The sequence below is a fragment of the Pan paniscus genome, chromosome 3 (genome assembly GCF_029289425.2).
Source record: "Pan paniscus chromosome 3, NHGRI_mPanPan1-v2.0_pri, whole genome shotgun sequence".
Classification (NCBI taxonomy): domain Eukaryota; kingdom Metazoa; phylum Chordata; class Mammalia; order Primates; family Hominidae; genus Pan; species Pan paniscus.
In genome coordinates this window covers 49,782,998-49,801,235 of record NC_073252.2, presented here as the reverse complement: position 1 = coordinate 49,801,235, position 18,238 = coordinate 49,782,998, and the positions used below count along the sequence as shown (strand labels likewise).

Genomic DNA, 18,238 nt, shown 5'->3' with positions numbered 1-18,238 from the left:
GTTACTCTGGCGGTGGAAGACTCCAAACCTGAAAAATCTGCATTGTTTTATATGCTTTTCATTATTGAGATGGAAAACCTTAAGTAGGTACTCAATAATGGATAAGGCCGTTTCTTAGCTTCAACCTTGGTTCATCTGAATTGACCTTATCAGTCAATAGCACGGGCCGTTTCATTAAAATAACCAATGAATAATGTATCATAGCTTAGTTTAAAGTTTCAAATATGTTTTTAGACAGAAACATTCCAAGCATGCAAGTCAGGTGTATTTCCCAGATAAATAGTCTGGGGACGTTGCCCGTACAGGGAAATTCTCTGTCCTCAAGGAAATTTTCCCTTCTCGGGTTTCCTGAGGTTGAAATCCAGCGCGCACGTCATTAATCATTCACTGAGGTCGGTCCCTCAGTCAATGGCAGGTCTGGGTAAGCTAAAGCGAGCAGTTAGCTACCCCTTCCTGCCACGGGGATCCTGGGGCGAAAGAGGACAACTGGGCGGTCAGTTACATGTGCTGGTGTCCAGCCCCTGCCTCTCTTTCCCCGGTCGGAGCGCGGGGGTGCGTGTGCCCTCACTCTCACGAATACAGACGGAGAGCTTCCCAGAAGGAAAAACAAATTCGTCACAATGTTCAGCGCAGCCGAGAGTTTCCAACAAGAAAGCAGCTCCAGTCGTGGCATGATGACTCAGGGTGGCGTTTTAAACGCTGAATAAACCCATTCCTTAGCTCTTTAATAAATCGCTAATAACAGCAAAAACAGCCTTCTCCCCGAACCGCGCCACACCAAAGGCTTCCCAAGTTGGGCTGCGAATCCCTGTTTGGTTTTCCAACGCCGAAAGACGTAGAAGCAGTGGGATCTCCTGGTGGGACGCATTTCTCCAAGGGCTCCCAGAGAGAGGACGAGATAGCAGGGTTTACAGGGCAAAGAGAGGAGAACCTGGAAATCGTGTCCTGGGGGGCAAGAGTGCGTTGCCCAGTCACAAGTGTGCTGTAGAGGTGGGAGAGGACAAGGACCCATTTCCACATTTCAACCCTCCGTTTCTATCGCTGCCCCTGGAGGACTCAGCTGCTAACGCCGAGCTCGTTTCCACGCGGCTCTGGCCCTAGTCGGGGAAGCCGGGTGGCCGCGCGACGCGAGAGAACTGCTAGGATGCGTGGCCCTGGTATGGGCGCACCCAGCGTCCGGGGCGCAGGTTCTCTCAGCCCAGCTTCTCCTCCCACTCACTCGCTCGGATCTCCTCCCTCCTTCACATCCCCCGCCCCCGGGACCGCGAGGCTCCCTCCCCGCACCGGCCAGTGAGTACACAAAGCCGCGGGTGAGGGGAAGCTTCGCAGGCGTGCACGGAGCAGTGAGATCACTGGCGTTATAAATATCCCGGTGCCAGCGCGGAGATCCGCTCGGGTGGCCTCTCTCTTCCCCTCTCCCCTTCTCTTCCCCGAGGCTATGTCCACCCGGTGCGGCGAGGCGGGCAGCGCCAGAGGCACGCAGCCGCACAGGGGCTACAGAGCCCAGAATCAGCCCTACAAGATGCACTTAGGACCCCCGCGGCTGGAAGAATGAGCTTGTCCTTCCTCCTCTTCCTCTTCTTCAGCCACCTGATCCTCAGCGCCTGGGCTCACGGGGAGAAGCGTCTCGCCCCCAAAGGGCAACCCGGACCCGCTGCCACTGATAGGAACCCTAGAGGCTCCAGCAGCAGACAGAGCAGCAGTAGCGCTATGTCTTCCTCTTCTGCCTCCTCCTCCCCCGCAGCTTCTCTGGGCAGCCAAGGAAGTGGCTTGGAGCAGAGCAGTTTCCAGTGGAGCCCCTCGGGGCGTCGGACCGGCAGCCTCTACTGCAGAGTGGGCATCGGTTTCCATCTGCAGATCTACCCGGACGGCAAAGTCAATGGATCCCACGAAGCCAATATGTTAAGTAAGTTACTCGCTCTCCTACAAAACCCGTCCTAGGCGGCCGCGGAAGATTCGGGAGGGACAGCAGGTATTCACCGGGACACAGGCTCACCTTCCTGAGCCCAGGCCACTGGGACCAAGCTGATACTCAGAAACAGCCGGGCGGGTTGGGTGGAGATGCATCTATATGGCGTGCGCACACGCACCCCTCTCCTGGGCATGAGGAATTGCGATTTCTCAGGTGTATGTTACCTAGAGGCTGGTGCCCAGACGGGTACCTTGTTTCCAGTTTGCTCTAGCCTCAAAGACGAGTCCCTAGCCATGACAGGAGAGAACAAAAAACTCATTTCTTCTCATTCAATTTGTTTACCTTCTGCTTATGAACTAGCCTGGCATTTTTCATTAGGCATCAAAGGCAGCCCTTCTCCCTATCCATAACTGAAGTTATTTTTTGAAAAGAAGAATCAAATCCCAAATACTTCCCTCTTCCATCCGCTACCATAAACCTCAAATTAATATTGTATATGTATATGCATATATGTATATAAGTCTATGTATACAATGTATACACATAGGTAGATAGATAGATAGATAGATGATAGATAGATACATAGATACACAGATAGATAGACAGACAGATAGATAACTAGGGGACACCAGACAGACGTTCCTGCTTGGAAGAAGATTGTGCTCTAGAAAACTGGACGCGTTTAGAGAGGGAGACATGATAAACATTGAAATTACTAACTCCAGAGTTGGATTTAACAATGTTTAGTATCTTGAGACCATGACTACACCGTATTAGGAGAGTGGCCAGCCTTTGGTCCCCAAGAACAGTTAGGGGAAAGTTCCTTATTTTAGAAGAAACGCAGAGGTTAAATTTGGTAGGGGTGCAGATTTTGTAGGACTTTTTATAAACAAAGTTTTAAATTTTCCCTCTGAGTTTTTTCTTTCAGCACGCTCTCTTTTTTCCTTTCTCATCTCCTCTTCCCTTCCACCCCATCTATGTTTCCAGACCATCGCAGCCACTCCTCTGGTTTCCCTTCACTGCCTCTAGGCAGCTGGGGGCAGGGACGGTTTGGGGCTGTGTGTAGGAGTGGGGAGATCCCTGTGAGGCTTTTGCTCAGTAGGGCCAGATCGCTCTTCCAGCGCGGGTTGGTCCACCAGGCAGAGCCCCAGCCAGGGCCTGTCAGGTACCCAGGGAGACCGGAAATGTAGCCAGGAGACAGCAGCGCGCACAGTCACCTGGTTTCAGTGTCAGCCTGGTTGCTCCTAGATGTTCCTAACTTGCTCCATCTCAGACCAACGACTCCACGGGCCATTGGGCTCCTTCTTACACAGGCTCCAGAGGAGCGTGGACACCACCGGCGGTCTGAAAATTTGGCAGCCAGCAGTCTCCAGAGCGGGGTCGGAGGCGCGCAAGTGGGTAAGGCGGTAGGCTGGCTAGCCTCCTCCGGTGGGTTAAGGGGGCCTAATGCGGAAGACCTGATGGTTCATGCTGAGAGAAAAGCAGGTCTATGCCCGCCCCTCTGCGCCTGTCTAGTCTATCTGATCGCGCTGATTCAGCAGCCTGCGGCGCACGTGGTGAGGGCGCCTGGAGCGCCCAGCTGGAGAGAGGGCCCTCCGCACACGCACCAGCGAGTCCCAGGGCCTCCCTCACACTCCCGAGAGGAATCTATTTCCATATTTTAGAGTTTATTTCACTCATCGAATAACTGCTCATTTGGGGGATAAAGGGCAAGATCTGTTGGGGTGAAATGGAATTTTCTGAGATTTGAGGAATAATCAGTAACATCTATTTATTTCCATTCGTCCTTCTCATTTTGTCTCAACGGTCTCTTGACTCCATCAGCCATCACAGCTTATTCCCACTTCCGGCAACCTTTCCTTCTCTCTTACAAGAAAACTTTCTTTCTTCTGTTCTTCTTGTAACGACCCGTGGAGTCATTGGTCTGAGATGGAGCAAGTTAGGAACATCTAGGAGCAACCAGGCTGACACTGAAAGACAGGTGACTGTGCGCGCTGCTGTCTCCTGGCTACGTTTCCGCTCTCCCTGGGTACATGACAGAGCACCAACAGAGGATAACTTCCGTGAGCTCAAGGGCGGACCCCAAACTAGCAGGCAGCAAGCAGCAGGTTGGAGCCCAGGGAGCTCAGAGAATGCTTCTGGGGAGGGTTTAGGTGTGCTAGAGATCTCAGAAAGCAAGGCTCATTCCCAGGATATTCACCATCTTCTCTACGAAGACACTATATGAGACGAAGGTAGTTTTACAGCTTAGGCCTTGCTAGAGGGGATGTTGTAGAAAAGCAAAGGGGGGAAATAAGAGCAGATCAAAAAGAGTGCACCCAGATAAACAAGACATTGACCACTACCCAGTATGTAACATGTACATTTTCTTTTAAAATCCACGTTGAAAGATATCTACAAGAGAACAGGGATGTTTCCTAAAACAGTGCCGACAAAAAGCTTAATTTAAACTTTTTCCTAATTTATTCCTGTTTACAATAACCTTTCAGAGTTTAGTTTCTGTGTCTTTCACATGACTTGCTTTCATTCATGCCATAAATCATGTACCCAATATAAGATACCTATCTCACTAAGCATGATATTTTGGTTACTTTTGTGTTGTTTGTCTTCCATAGAGTTTTTTTTTTTCCCCAGAAGAAAGCACAGCAAATATTCAAATCATAGTAATTTTCTGCTTTGTGATATCTGGAGTGTCTAATACTACTTCATAAAATTTTAACTACCTTTGATCAATGCAGAATTTGCATGTAATTTGGGAATTTAACATGGATCTCTGCCATTACCTAGCTGTAAAAGAGAAACAGAAACTTGCTAATTACAATTGGTCATTTACCTCTTTGAAGGCAGTATTTGATGTTTCCTGACATTCGTGTAAACTAAGGTGTTGGCCATGGCCTTTCTTAGAGTATGTGAGGAAATGTGTTTAAATCTCCTAAGAGAGGCTGAGAGGGCTGGATCAAGGGCCACAGAGGATACCTCAGTTTGATCTCATCTTCTATTTCTACTGTCTGTGAGTTAGTGATGATAGAAAACCTATTCTTTTTGTTACAACCCTGATACTTCAGAAAAGTCAAAGCTTTGCCATGAAACTGCATTCCAACAAGTTATTTTAAACCTAATAATATTCTGTAGTATTTGTCTGATAGAACAGATAATCATATGTGTTTCGCAAACTATTATTTGACAGTAAACTTTTTTTTTTTTGCAAATTGCAAATGTTTTCTGGTTTCACCATGAGAAGTGCACCATGGCCATGGACTTTCAAACATAATTTGTTTAGTTTACATGGACCAATTAATATACTCTTAGCTTCTCTTACACAATAGTTATCCCAAGTTTTGAACACAGAAAATGAAATCAAGCTCATTGTATATAAATCCTTATTATGAGGAAATACTGTGGAAAAATGAAGAAATATGAACAAGATAGATGACCCAACTATTGCATGGAAACAAATGGTTTGGTTTAATTTATATGCCTTCAAGTTTAATGTCAATACAGTGCTTCTGTTGACTTACCTTGGGCCATTGAAGAATAGGCAATCAAGTAGTTGTCAGTTTAGGGAAGAAAAGTTTAAGGCTTTGGCTACACGAACTCAAAGCGTTTACATAAAATATGAAAATTCCAAGCACATATTTTGGTTAATAGAATCGTTGATGTTACTGCTTTTTAAAAAAATCTAAATTCACTACCAATTTTGGGGTCATGTGGAGTCATTAGACAGTCCCCCAAGCCTAGATAAATCAGAAACTATATCTACTATGCAGAAAAATCAAGTGGAAAATTTCTGTTGCTAATTTAATCAGTGAAGACTGCTAAACTGAATATTTCAAGATTCAGATTTGATAACTTGGCACAACATATCTGTTACTTTGTGGATGCAAGTAGAGAAACTTCAGTTTTAAAATATTTTTGTCTGGGGATTTTCAGATGGGTTGTTGAAAGCTTCTGAATACATGGAATATCTGTGCTTTTCTATATTTTATTCATTAACAAAAGAGAGAAAAAGGAAAAATGTGTATAGTTGTATCAACCACCATCAGTAGAGCCCTATTATATTAAGAAATCTGCAGAGGACTAAGTCAAAGATCTAGAAATATGTTTTTTTTTTATGGAAGTAAGCTTACATCATAATGCATAAGTGGAATAGACTGTGTGTATAAGCTGAGAGACACCAAGACATTCTTGCCTTCTTCAGCCTAGGTGTCAGTGCTGAAATTCCACAAAGAGAGAATAATTCCTTCTGTTAAGCATTCTCCTCTTCTTTTGACCCTCTTAAATGGGAACACCTTAAGAAAAATAACACACTGTCTGTAGCACTTTAATGTGAATTTATTTACACTGAGCCACCCCTCCACCCCGTGCCTTCTCAAGCAGGAGAAGGCCACAGTAGCAGGAGAGTACTAAGACACCTGTCCATACTTGTGTATGCATGGGGTGTCCTGACAAGAGAAAAGAGAGGTAGTGAGAAGATCAAAGAAGGCAGTCAAATTTAGCAAACAGTCATTGACTATATACCATCTACAAGACAAGCTTGGCCTTCCACAGTTTGGCTTAGAAATACTGCCTTGGCATCCATAAGGAGAATTGTAAGTTTCCATCAAATTTAATATACGTGACTCCTGATGATAAAGGTCAGAAAATTACTGAAATTAAAAAAAATCAATGTCAGAGAAATGTTTTCAGAAATTTATATATTTGTGATTTAAGGCACATGGGTTTAAAAAATTACATAGAATTCCTGAATGAGTTACTGAGATTTGTCATAGCAAAATCAATAGGCCTGTGATGTTTTGGGGAGGAAGGCAGGAAACTGAACTGTGAGACTCATTGAATCTGCTCCAGTAAACAAGGCATTGTGAAATCACTGCTGACATTACTTTGGAAATTATGATCATAACAGTGTTCTTAATATTAGGTCATAATTACAGTGAGATTTAGAAGATCAATACCAAAGTTACTCATGTGAAAAATAATTCATTCATCTAGTCTCATCTCTTACATCTCCTGCATTCTTTATAATGTTAAATAGAATGATATATGTAAAGTGTATTTTTAAGCTTTCAGTTAAAGATAATTTTCTTAAGGTTATAAAATCTTTTAATTCTCAGGCACTATATCATTTTTATCCTGGAAGTTTTAAGAAGAAACCCTGTAATATGTAATACAATAATAACACTTTCACATATATTATTTCATCTTCCCCATATTTAAAATACATTACATGCAACTTGTACATAATATATACACAGAGTGTACACTGTATTGAAATACGTGTTAAATGCATCTAAATGGGTCTTTGTTTAAAGAGAGAATGAGCTAATTATCAGAAACTATTTATTTAAGCAAAGCAGTAGTATTTCTATTAAAACAAATATTTATAAAGCCTTTTTATCTCAACATCTTAAAAGTTAGCATATAAACACATACACTTATGAGACTTTAATCTTTTATTCTACCATGTATTTTTTCATTAATATACAATATATCTGCATGTTCAAAACCAGATAATTTTCCAAAGAATGGAATTAAAAGCCTCTAACAATCTAGCACCATGAGTAAATTGGAGGAAATATACAACCAAATCTCTCCTGTATCAACTCCATGTTGTCCCTTTTGTATCTATCATTCCACACATATACAATTTCTTTCTTTCTTTCTTTCTCATTTTTGAATGCACATGTTTACATAAATATTCACAATCACATCCCCCATCTCCCAAATATCTAAAATCATTAATGCTATTCCCAATATCATTCCATATTTCCGATAGAAATTTAACTTTGTATCACTGTTATAGTCATGCTTTAGTAATAATATTATTATAACATATTACATCTGTGTAGAGTAACTTTACAAAGCATTTGGTGTGTTTTGTTAATATTTGATAAAATGATAATGCTTCTAAACGTTTAGAAGCACACTCAAATAATGTTCATAATAAATCCTATTATAAATAGCATTTAAAAACATTTTGAAGGAAAGGATTTATACAGCACTGGTGGTTTTTTTTTTTCAGTTTCCTTCTAAAAGCAAAAGTAGTTTCCAATAGTTTTCGATTTTTGTTTTTCAATTTAAAGAAACACCTATTAATGAACTGGTACCTGCAGTTTCCCTAAAGTGTGTTTTATTTACTTTGGGCTAAAAACATCTATTTTTTAAATAAGCTGTTCAGTTATCCCCTTTTTCACATAAACTTTCTAATCAGGTTTTTTAAGAAACCAAGTTGAATAAATAAACAAACATCAATGCTTGCTAGAATTATAGATGTTAGCTCACATTGCACAAAATAAATGCTCAATAAAGTTACTCACATATATTTATAAAATATTTCTTGTTTTTGGTAAACAGAATAATTTTATATATACCTCAAATACTGCAGGGAGAGTTTGCTATTTCAAGAAAATCTGATGAATTTCTCTATTTGGCTGAGTCCTATTGAGATATCCTAATTAGTATATATGCTTAGAATATTATAGATGGAAATATTGAGATGTTCTTTTTTCCGTCCCTTTCCTTCTTTGTTTCCTTCTTTTCTTCCTTCCTTCCTTCTTTTCCTTTTTAAAAGTAGAGATGCGGTGTCACTATTTTGACCAGGATGGTCTTGAACTCCTGGTATCAGGCGATCCTTCAGCCTCAGCCTCCCAAAGTGCTGGAATTACAGGCGTGAGCTACTGCACCTGGCTTCCCTTTTTCCTTTCTAAGACAGGTCCCTTTTTAGCTCTATTGAGCTAAAAATCTCTTTTTAAAATTTCTGAAATAGACAACTAATAAAACACATTATAGCTCTATTGAGCTAAAAATCTCTTTTTAAAAATTTTGAAATAGACAACTAATAAAACACATTATGCTCTTTTCATGTTCATATAAAATACATAAATTTATGTTAAATAAGCAGGCTTTCTAATTAAGTGCAGACTATGTGTTTTATCTTATTAAACTACTCTATGAACAGTGGTGTGTAATTCTCTTGATCCAGTGGACGTGAACTTTGAAATTACTGTAGGAGACAGAGGGACATTGACTTCATAATGCTAACTATAAAATACAAAATATATACAGCAATGTAATAAATTATTTCATTAATTTTTTTCTAGGAAATGATTCAAAATGCAAGATGTCTCAAAGCATAATCCATTAAACATTTCATTGAACCAATAATTTCAAGTTATTTATAATGCTTTCAGTATCTTATATGTAGTCTTTAAATGCAGTCACTAAAAGACTGAGTATGGTATATGTTTATTTGTAACTACCATTATAACCTTGATAATTAGAGTAGAGGAATTTATTTAATGTAAATAAGTATTATTTTCCAGACTTTCAAATAGTTATACTAGTCTTGAGCACAGATTTGTGCTTTAATGTTCAAAGTAGTGTATTATCTTTGATGAAGAAACAATGGAGGAGAATTATTTTGAAAAACATTTTTTAAATGTCTTTTTAATTTCTTTAAAACCTGAGAAAACTTCATGCTCATTGTTTACTAAAAGCAACTTATTTGTCCAAATAATTACTGATGAAGTAGAATCAAATTTTTGAATCTTGAAATTATTTTAAATGAACACTTGAATCGTAGCCTTCTTTGTTTTTAACATAGTGAATGTCATGAACAATAAGGATGTTAAATACTAAGTTCTTTTTTAAAATCACAATAATAAAGAATGGAAAGAATCTATGTAGAAATTTAATTCTTCACAATGATATAAAGAAGAGCCTGTGTTTTATTTTGGGATTTCTGTCATCCTAGGTGTTTTGGAAATATTTGCTGTGTCTCAGGGGATTGTAGGAATACGAGGAGTTTTCAGCAACAAATTTTTAGCGATGTCAAAAAAAGGAAAACTCCATGCAAGTGTAAGTAGAACCACTTTATATTTGTTAAAGGTGCTATAAAGATTTTACATTTGTAAAACAGAATAATTTTCCAAATTCATAGGTAAGAAAATTTGCCCAAAGAACTTAACTTTTAAAAAGTATTTTTACATTTAACCAAGATAATTTTGTGCGCTTCCAGAAGTAATAATTTAAATATTTAATTTACTTAAAAGATATTATAGAGTCTACAAAAAGTTTAAGCATAAATGTATTTGAAAACAGCATTCTCAAAGGGGCAGCCATCCACTTATTTCTTAGAAGTGGCCCACGTAAGAAGGAATATGGCAATAATATATTTCATCACATTTTAAACTTACAAGTTTATAGTGATTGTATTTGTGCTAAGTAGATGAGGTTCTTATTTAAGTTTACAGGCTACTCATAATACCAAATTGGGTCTCAGTAATGTAAAATATTTTCATATTAACAAGCAGGGAGGGAAAAAACCAATAATTAGAAGACTCTGACTTTCATAGACAAATTTTATTTAATTAATTTGAAGAATTTTTATCTTGTATTTTTGTCACATCAAAAATAATGACTTCTTAATACTATGAAAACTAATTTTGCATTCTCAAAAATTTATTCAGACCAGTTTTATATATTGTAATCAATTCACAAACTATTTATTTTCTTTGTTATGAAAGTTCCCATTACCTGGGAAGTATTAAAACATTTTAAAGATAATAAAATATATTCAGCTTAGTTTTCCCACTCACAGATTCCATTTATTTGCATTAGTATATACACACTGCACTTAAAGGTGCTTTATGCTTTTTCTCTGGCATACTTATTTTCTTCACATTAAAACATTTTGAAAGCAATTATTCTTTAAAGTTAGTCCTTTAATCCTGATTCTTTATAGTCTTTATTAAATAAATTATTGGAATATCACTTTTTCAGTTTTCAAAGTTATAGAAAGTTTCAATTGATAGCAATAATTGAAACTTACTATATGTAATTTGATTTGATAGATCTTTAAAAAATTCAACGAGAACGCCACTTGGTTTAATGTGTAAGAGTTTTATAATTTTACTTTTCTTAACATCTAAAGTGATTTGTTAATATCTTTTGGAAGAGACAGAATTTGAACAATTTCTATAGTTATTTGAGGATTCGATGAGATAATACATGCAGTGTGCTAAGAATACTATTTGGTGTATTATAAGTGCTCAATAAATATTGCCTATTATTATAGGGTAACAATCTAAATATAATCTAAATGTAATAAATTACTAAAATTTCAGTTTACTAACATAAATGGAAATCCTTTGTTAAACTCTTAAATCACTCATTGCAAGAACTATTAAACAATTTACCATTTCATTTTTTGAGCTGGTTACTATACTCTAGCAAGATGTAGTATAATATTCATAGAAATATATTTTTCTAATTTTTTTCATTTGTTTAAGGGACAACATTCTGCATCACTGTGAAAAAAGTAGGGTATTACTTTTTTAAATTTATTTTTTATTTCAATAGGTTTTTAAGGAGCAGATGGTATTTGGTTACATGAAAAAGTTCTTTAGTGGTGATTTCTGAGATTTAGGTGCACCCATCACCCCAGTAGTGTACACCGTACCCAATGTGTTGTCTTTTACCCCCAGCCCCCTCCCCTTTCCCCCTGAGTTCCCAAAGTCCAATGTATCATTCTCAGGGCATTTAATTTTATTTTAAAATATTAGTTAAAATCCACATACAGATGAGTTCTCACGAGGGCTGGAAAAAAAAGTAAAAAAAAAAAAAATCCACATACAGAATAGAAAACAATGATTAAACACATCTAAACGGAATAACTTTTCCTCAGTCTACTTTAAGTTTATAAAAGATTAAAACACCTTTAAAATCTAACCTCATAATAGTACACAGTGCATACAAAGAAACTTTCTCTTACTGGTTTGTTTTGAGTGAAAATCTTAACTTTCAAAATATTCTGATTTATGCCATAGTACATGCAAAAAAAAATAGACTAAACTTGGAACAGCTTAAGGATAATTGCCACAGAAAGTAACATATTACAAATGGAAGCCAATTAGAAAGGTCAAACTGAGAGGTTAAGATACATGATTCCTCTGTCAAAGACAAGTAACAAATTTCTAGAAATTTGACCCAAATGTCTAAGGATGGCTGGTTGAAATAATGCAGATAATGCAAAAACAGCATCTGTTATTCTTTCTCATCTTGGCAGGCTAAAGTTATTTCATAGAATAATGACTTTTAAACAGTACAAAGCAAGTCTTGCTCTTGTCACTCACTGAAGCTCTTTGATATAAAAGTCATTCTGATGATTTTGAGCTAAATTGTAGATAAAAATATTAAGCCTATGATTATGTGGATTCTTTTTAAACCAATTATCCAAGCCCACTTTCTCTTATCTGAGCATTTATTAGCAGTTTTCCTCTAGGTGAAAACCTAATTAAATTATAAAGTGATTTATCTTTTAAAGATGTTGAATTTAGAAATAGTATTAATGTTAGCAATTACCAGTTTTATGCCCAGTTGGTTTCTTTCCTGTTTTCACATTCTAGTTAAACATGCTGGAAAATTGTTTTTGTAACTCTAAATATGACTATTTGATTTAGTTAATAGTTTTGATTTTTACGACTTTACATCATCCCCAAAAAAGGTTAAAAACTCATAGACTTTTAGGATTAAACTTGTAATTTGTGAGTTGCTTTAAACTAAAAATTTTGCGGAGGCATTTAAAGGGTACTTTTAGGGTTCTGTCTACAAAGCAAATGTAAACTAAAAATATAAAATATTAATAGAATTCTGGGAAAAGTAATCCCCCACTGTACTGAGAAATATTCATGGATACTTGTAAATATTCAACTCAGTTTTTGTAATAATAATCAGAGTACTAAAAATTAGCTACTAGGCAGAGATAATGTATTTTCATAGTTCTTTAAAAGCCCTTTTGCTCACATTATCTCATTAGATAATGAGGTGACGAAAGAGTCTCATAGATGTTAAATTATTTTCCCAAGGTTACACAGTTAACAAGTGATTGAACCAGAACTATATCCTCCTAGAATTTTATCTTTCTTTTTAAATGCTATAGTGCTTGGTAGATAAAAGTTAGCTTCAAAGAAGATATTAAATTTTGTTTGGAATCAATTACATTGTTTTCACCTCTTAGTGTATAGAAATTAATATGTGCATGAAAATATTTTTGTATTACATATACAAATGAATACTGTGGCACATCATTAGAATATTTATAGCGCTCTATTTAATAGGCAAATAAACAGGCAATTTAAGACTTATAGTTAAAATTGTAAATTTCCCCATTCTAAGTACCTCTTTTTCTCTTTGATTCATATCACCTTTTTTGAACTGGTGTTTCCCCCATCTACTCCTGGGTCTCCAGTACTTTACTTTATAATCTAGAGAAGAGGGGATGTGTCTGCCACAGAATTTTACAAATGTTGGTTATTCATTGTCAATGACGAGTTGCATAGGGAACTCCTGCCTCCCGAGATAAACTTTCAAAACAGAAAAGAGATCTGTTTTGCTCACAGAAAACTTCATTTAGTAAATATTTTACTGCCATAGACACAAATATGGCAGACTGAAAGGGTAGGCCAGAGCAGATTCAGGAAGCATTGATGCTGATTCCATTTTTGTGCTAAATTTGTTAATCCCATCAGATAAGTTTTATTTGAGCTTCAGCCATCTAAATGTGGGCTCCCTGGACTCATTCAAGCCCCTGATCTACAGGCAGCTCTCCTTCAAACTTTTATTGGTATACTCTAAATATGCAGTGCAACCAAATTCTTATCGTGCAGGTTTTTCAGCATTCTTTACAAGGATGAGGATGTATGGTCTTCTCTTTGTCCAAATGTATCAAGAATCATCAAGAGCAGGAGGAGATAATTACTTTCCAAAGAGCCATGAGGGCTACTCCAAGCCACAGCTGTGGCCTGTACTCTCTTTCTCAACACATTCCCATGCTAAGATACCTTCTGAGACTGAGCACTCTTTCTGCCTTTATCTGTCTGTCTGTCCCTGCTCACTCCTGAGGTTGGCATCCTTACTGAAAGTCCCCTAGAGAGCCTTTCTGGATTTATCTGAGGTGGGTCCAGACTAGGAGTGAAAGGCCTTGAGTGTGATGGTAAAGACACAGTTAGATTGCCCCAGGCTGAATCCTACTCTACCACTTCCTAACTGTGTCATTTTACTTCATCTTTCTATTCCTTGATTTTATCAACTACAAAAGAAGGAAAATTAAAGTCACAATCTATTGGGATAGTTAAGTGTTTTAAACAAGATAATACACATAAAACACTTACAGTACTGCCTGAAAAGTGTTCCACACTTAATGTTTAAACAGATTTTCCTGAATTTGCTTTCAGGCAGCTGTTTGACAATCCTTAATCTTTTTCTTTCTGATTTTGGGGTCAGGCAGCTGTGACCCTTAAATTATTCAGGCCAGCCCCAACTCCTATTTATCACTGATCTTTTCTTCCTCATGTCCAAACTTTGTGTGCTTATAGGTGTCCCTTATCTACTAAGTTTTCCTTTCACCAAGGAACCTAATTTCAAAGCAAAATTTCCAAGCTCAACCTCTTAAAGAGGCATGGATTTCCTATGGTTATAATCTTGTGACTTTTTTCATAGCTCTGTTGTCCATCTTGATTTTTCCCTAAATATATAAATCTTGGAAAAGGTGGTTATCGTGTATTCTTCAGTCTTTTCATAAAGTATGCAGAAAGCTCATTGCTAATTAGGGAAAAACATGTTACCTTATTTTAAAGATCCAGAGAGAAGCATGTGGTGGAATTATTTTTGTTTCTCAGGGTTTTAGGGGATCATGTTTGAAAGGAAAGCTAATTGCAGACTTTATGAAACAGGCATGGAATGTGTGCTTGATCAGTCCTAAGCAAGAAATAGATCATCCTCCTTTCCTGGTTTCAGAGGGTGCCAGCTGGCTTGCCTGGGATGAGACTCCAGAATGGACTTCCTGTGCTGCAGGCAGAGTGAAGAGGAGTCAGCAGCCCCTAAAGCTGAACATATTTACTGAAAGGGGAAATGGAGGCTTGAGTAATACTTATCATCCTCATCAAAAAATAACTCACTAAGAACTCCACTCTGCCAGTCAAGACCATGCATGAGCTAGATCAAGGCATTTGAAAAGAATTTTTTTTTGCCCTCTAAGAGCTTTCAATATACAGTAAAATGGAATGTCTAGCTATTCAGGCACAAAAATGGGTTTAAACTCTGCCTTCGCAGTAAATGCCAGTTTCCCCTCAGTTTTGCACTGTGGAGGTCTAGTTAAAAGACCTATTTTATTGAGGAAATCTGGATGTGATTGCCTTGTAGATTCAGAAATCCATTTTAGCAGAAAGTGAGACATGGTAATATATTTCTCTGATGATTTGAAGAGTGATACTTGTCATTCATCAATATTTTAACAGGAAACAACTTCAGAGCAAGTAAGATTGTATGAGCAAAGACTCGGCAATAGCTTTGGTTTGTATAGTGTTATGGAAAGACCCTTAGTCTAGGAATCAGAAGATGCAATTTAAATCACAGGTCTATTCTGGCACTTAATAAATGCAGGGTGATAGATGGATCATTTTCTTTACTTCTCTGGCTGAAAAAAATCAGATAATACTATCCTAATAGCGGCCATGGAATTACTGTGAGTTAAATTATATATGTAAACCACCTGACACAGAGTAGTCTCCAATAGTCCAGCTATATGGAGTTATTAAGGGCCTCAGAAAGAAAGTCATGCTATACCATGTTTTGCCTGGTGTGGTCCTTACTTCAAGGGTATCAAAACCACATGGGATGCTGGTTAATGATACATCAAGTCCAGGGTCTCACCTCAGACTTAGAAAAACACAGTCCCTGGAGATAGGGCTTGAGGAGCTACATTTGAGCCTGCTCTCTGAGTAATTTGAAGGCAAATTATGTAAGTGAAGAAAAGAGATCCTGTAGTTGATATTCTTTACTGCATTATCTCAGGTTGGGTGATATTAAAGCCAACTTGTGTATTTTGTTGGTTGCTCAGTATGGAGAACTGAGATATAGAAGGAACGAATGTCCAGTACCAAGCAGGAGATATGGCCATGCCTGGGAGATAGCATGGCAAGGCTACAACTGACCCATACACAGCTTATATAGTAAAGAGTAAGAAGTAGCCCTCTGGGTGCTTGCTATCCTGTACCAGGGCACAAGTATAAAAAATGAACTGAGTTTAGGGCACCTGTCCCAGGCAGCTCCATTGGTGGAGGGAAGGGATGGGAACCAAGCAGGTCTAAAAGGAGGGAGGGGAATTAGAAGTGATGCATGTGACAAGGAAACTTAGTTTAGAGCAAAATTTGGTCTATAGTTGTTTTTATTACAGTCTATGATAACCTTTTTGTTATTTAATAATATTAGTCTATAACAACATTTTAATTATTTATATTTGGCTTTTTTTCCCTTAACTTCATAAGGTTTTTCAGGAGAAAGGGCCAAATCAAAGAAAACAAGCTGAAATAAATCATTAAAATTGATTAAATACACACAAATTCCAAGGTTTATACTGGTGTCTGTTCAAATTCACTCCTATTTCTATATCTCATATCCTACATATTTAGTTCTGTAGTTGCACGCAAGAGTCGGTATTTGCACAGCTTTAATTCATACTATACAAGGTACTCAATCATCATAGATGGTGATATTTACTAAGGAACAAGAAGAGATTTTAGAGAGTTTTTTTTAAACAATATCATTTTGGAAATAATTTATTTGGTTTAATTGACCTGTTTAATTTTGGCTTGGCAGAATTAGTCATTTCTGGAATATTGTAGTTAATCGGAGTTGTGCTTTCTTTGAATTCAATTTGACCTTTCAAAAAATATCTGTTGTTTAAAATTGATCCTTCACTGTGAGAAGGAGTGAGGAGAGCCACAGTTTACTTCTAGTGAAAAAGTTATTTTTTTTTTTTTTGAGACAGAGTTTTGCTCTTGTTGCCCAGGCTAGAGTGCAATGGTAGGATCCCAGCTCACTGCAACCTCTGCCCCCTGGGTTCAAGCGATTCTCCTGCCTCAGTCTCCTGAGTAGTTGGGATTACAGGCGCGCACAACCACACCTGGCTGATTTTGTATTTTTAGTACAGACAGAGTTTCACCATGTTGGTCAGCCTGGTCTCGAACTCCTGACCTCAAAAGATCCACCCGCCTTGGCCTCCCAAAGTGCTGTGATTACAGATGTGAGCCACTGTACCCAGCAGAAAGTTCTTATTTCTCTTAATAGTAGTGTGTTTCCTCTCCTTGTAATAATTTGGATATTCAAGAAAAAATAGTTCGATTTGTTTAAAGTTCTTTTTCTTTTTTTGTCAATTAGGAGTATATACTAAACTACAAAAAACGCTGATTTTAAACATTTCATTTTAATTTTGCAATTATGGTTTGTTGAATGTAACCTGTTATTATTCTTGCCAGATCAAGGAGAAATTAAAGAGATTTTAATGTAATTTAAGTCAACAAAAACATGGGCAGGACCATGTTAATACTGTTTTCCACTGTAAAAGTGGCACCTAGCACAGTGCCTGGCATGTGATATCTGTGGGATAAATTAGTGAAAAATGAATATGAAACTTTTTAAACAAATATTTAAACAATTGCTTTCATTGTAGTGGCTGATGGTGGTAAGGCAATTAGATGAAGGAGTCTTGATTTCAGCAACTTATCTGAAATTTGATTCACCTCTCTACTTCATACTCTTTAACTATAGAAAAAGTCTGTTTGTTAATTTCAGGGTTTTTTTTTCTAGAAAAATAATGGAGTTCTATCATTTTAAAAGTGTATATTTTATTAGAAGGCTTATAATTTAAAAAAAAGATTTAAAAAATAAAAATCAGCCTGGAAAATTTATTGTCCAAAATTTTCTAATGGTAAATGTATGTATTTTAGTACCTCTAGCTAAGATCTATGACTCTTTGCTATAAAGATGGTCCATGCACAACATTATGTATAGAGATATACTGCTTAGGGTCACTATCTTGTCTGAGCCAGACCGGCAATACTAACAGGAATAGTCGATCCTTCAAGATGAGTAAATTCACTGAAATGTTTGTTTCAAATGATTCTGTGTTCCATCACAGCTGGAAGAATTTTTCAGACAAAACATTAAATTAAAAGTTAATTAAGGAAGCCAAAACAGTCTAACTGCGTTTACTCCCGTATTAATGTAGAATGTAGGATTTGGACGGCTGAGGGGCTGTGTGTACTGTGTGGATCCTTAGAACTCTACACACTTCTACCCTGGGTAACAGTTAGGTGACCTTTGAAAAATCTGAAGTCCAAATAGCCATCTCCGTAAAGGGCTCCTCTTAAGAAAGAACTTTAGAATATGAATCTCGAGGAAAAGAGGAGGAAAAGAGAAAGATTTTAGATGAAACAATTGTAGGGGGTGGGGCAGGTGGGTTTCACTCATATGAAAGACCCTAAAATGGAA

At 37.4% G+C, this 18,238-nt stretch overlaps 1 protein-coding gene across 7 annotated transcripts in view; it reads left to right on the top strand.

Moving 5' to 3' along the window:
• The first annotated feature begins 757 nt into the window (after positions 1-757).
• Positions 758-18,238, top strand: part of FGF5 (fibroblast growth factor 5) — a 703,839-nt gene continuing 686,358 nt past the window's right edge. The window contains exons 1-3 of one of the 7 annotated variants that reach the window (XM_063603781.1): positions 770-1,906; positions 9,663-9,766; positions 14,705-17,935. In XM_063603781.1, the coding sequence (XP_063459851.1) occupies positions 1,552-1,906; positions 9,663-9,766; positions 14,705-14,770 (525 nt within the window). In that variant the 5' untranslated portion in view covers positions 770-1,551 and the 3' untranslated portion in view covers positions 14,771-17,935. Of the gene's footprint in view, positions 1,907-3,175; positions 3,311-9,662; positions 9,767-14,704; positions 17,936-18,238 lie in introns of those variants that run through there. The other 6 variants (XM_003832273.6, XM_063603780.1, XM_063603782.1 and 3 more) reach the window with 6 other exon arrangements.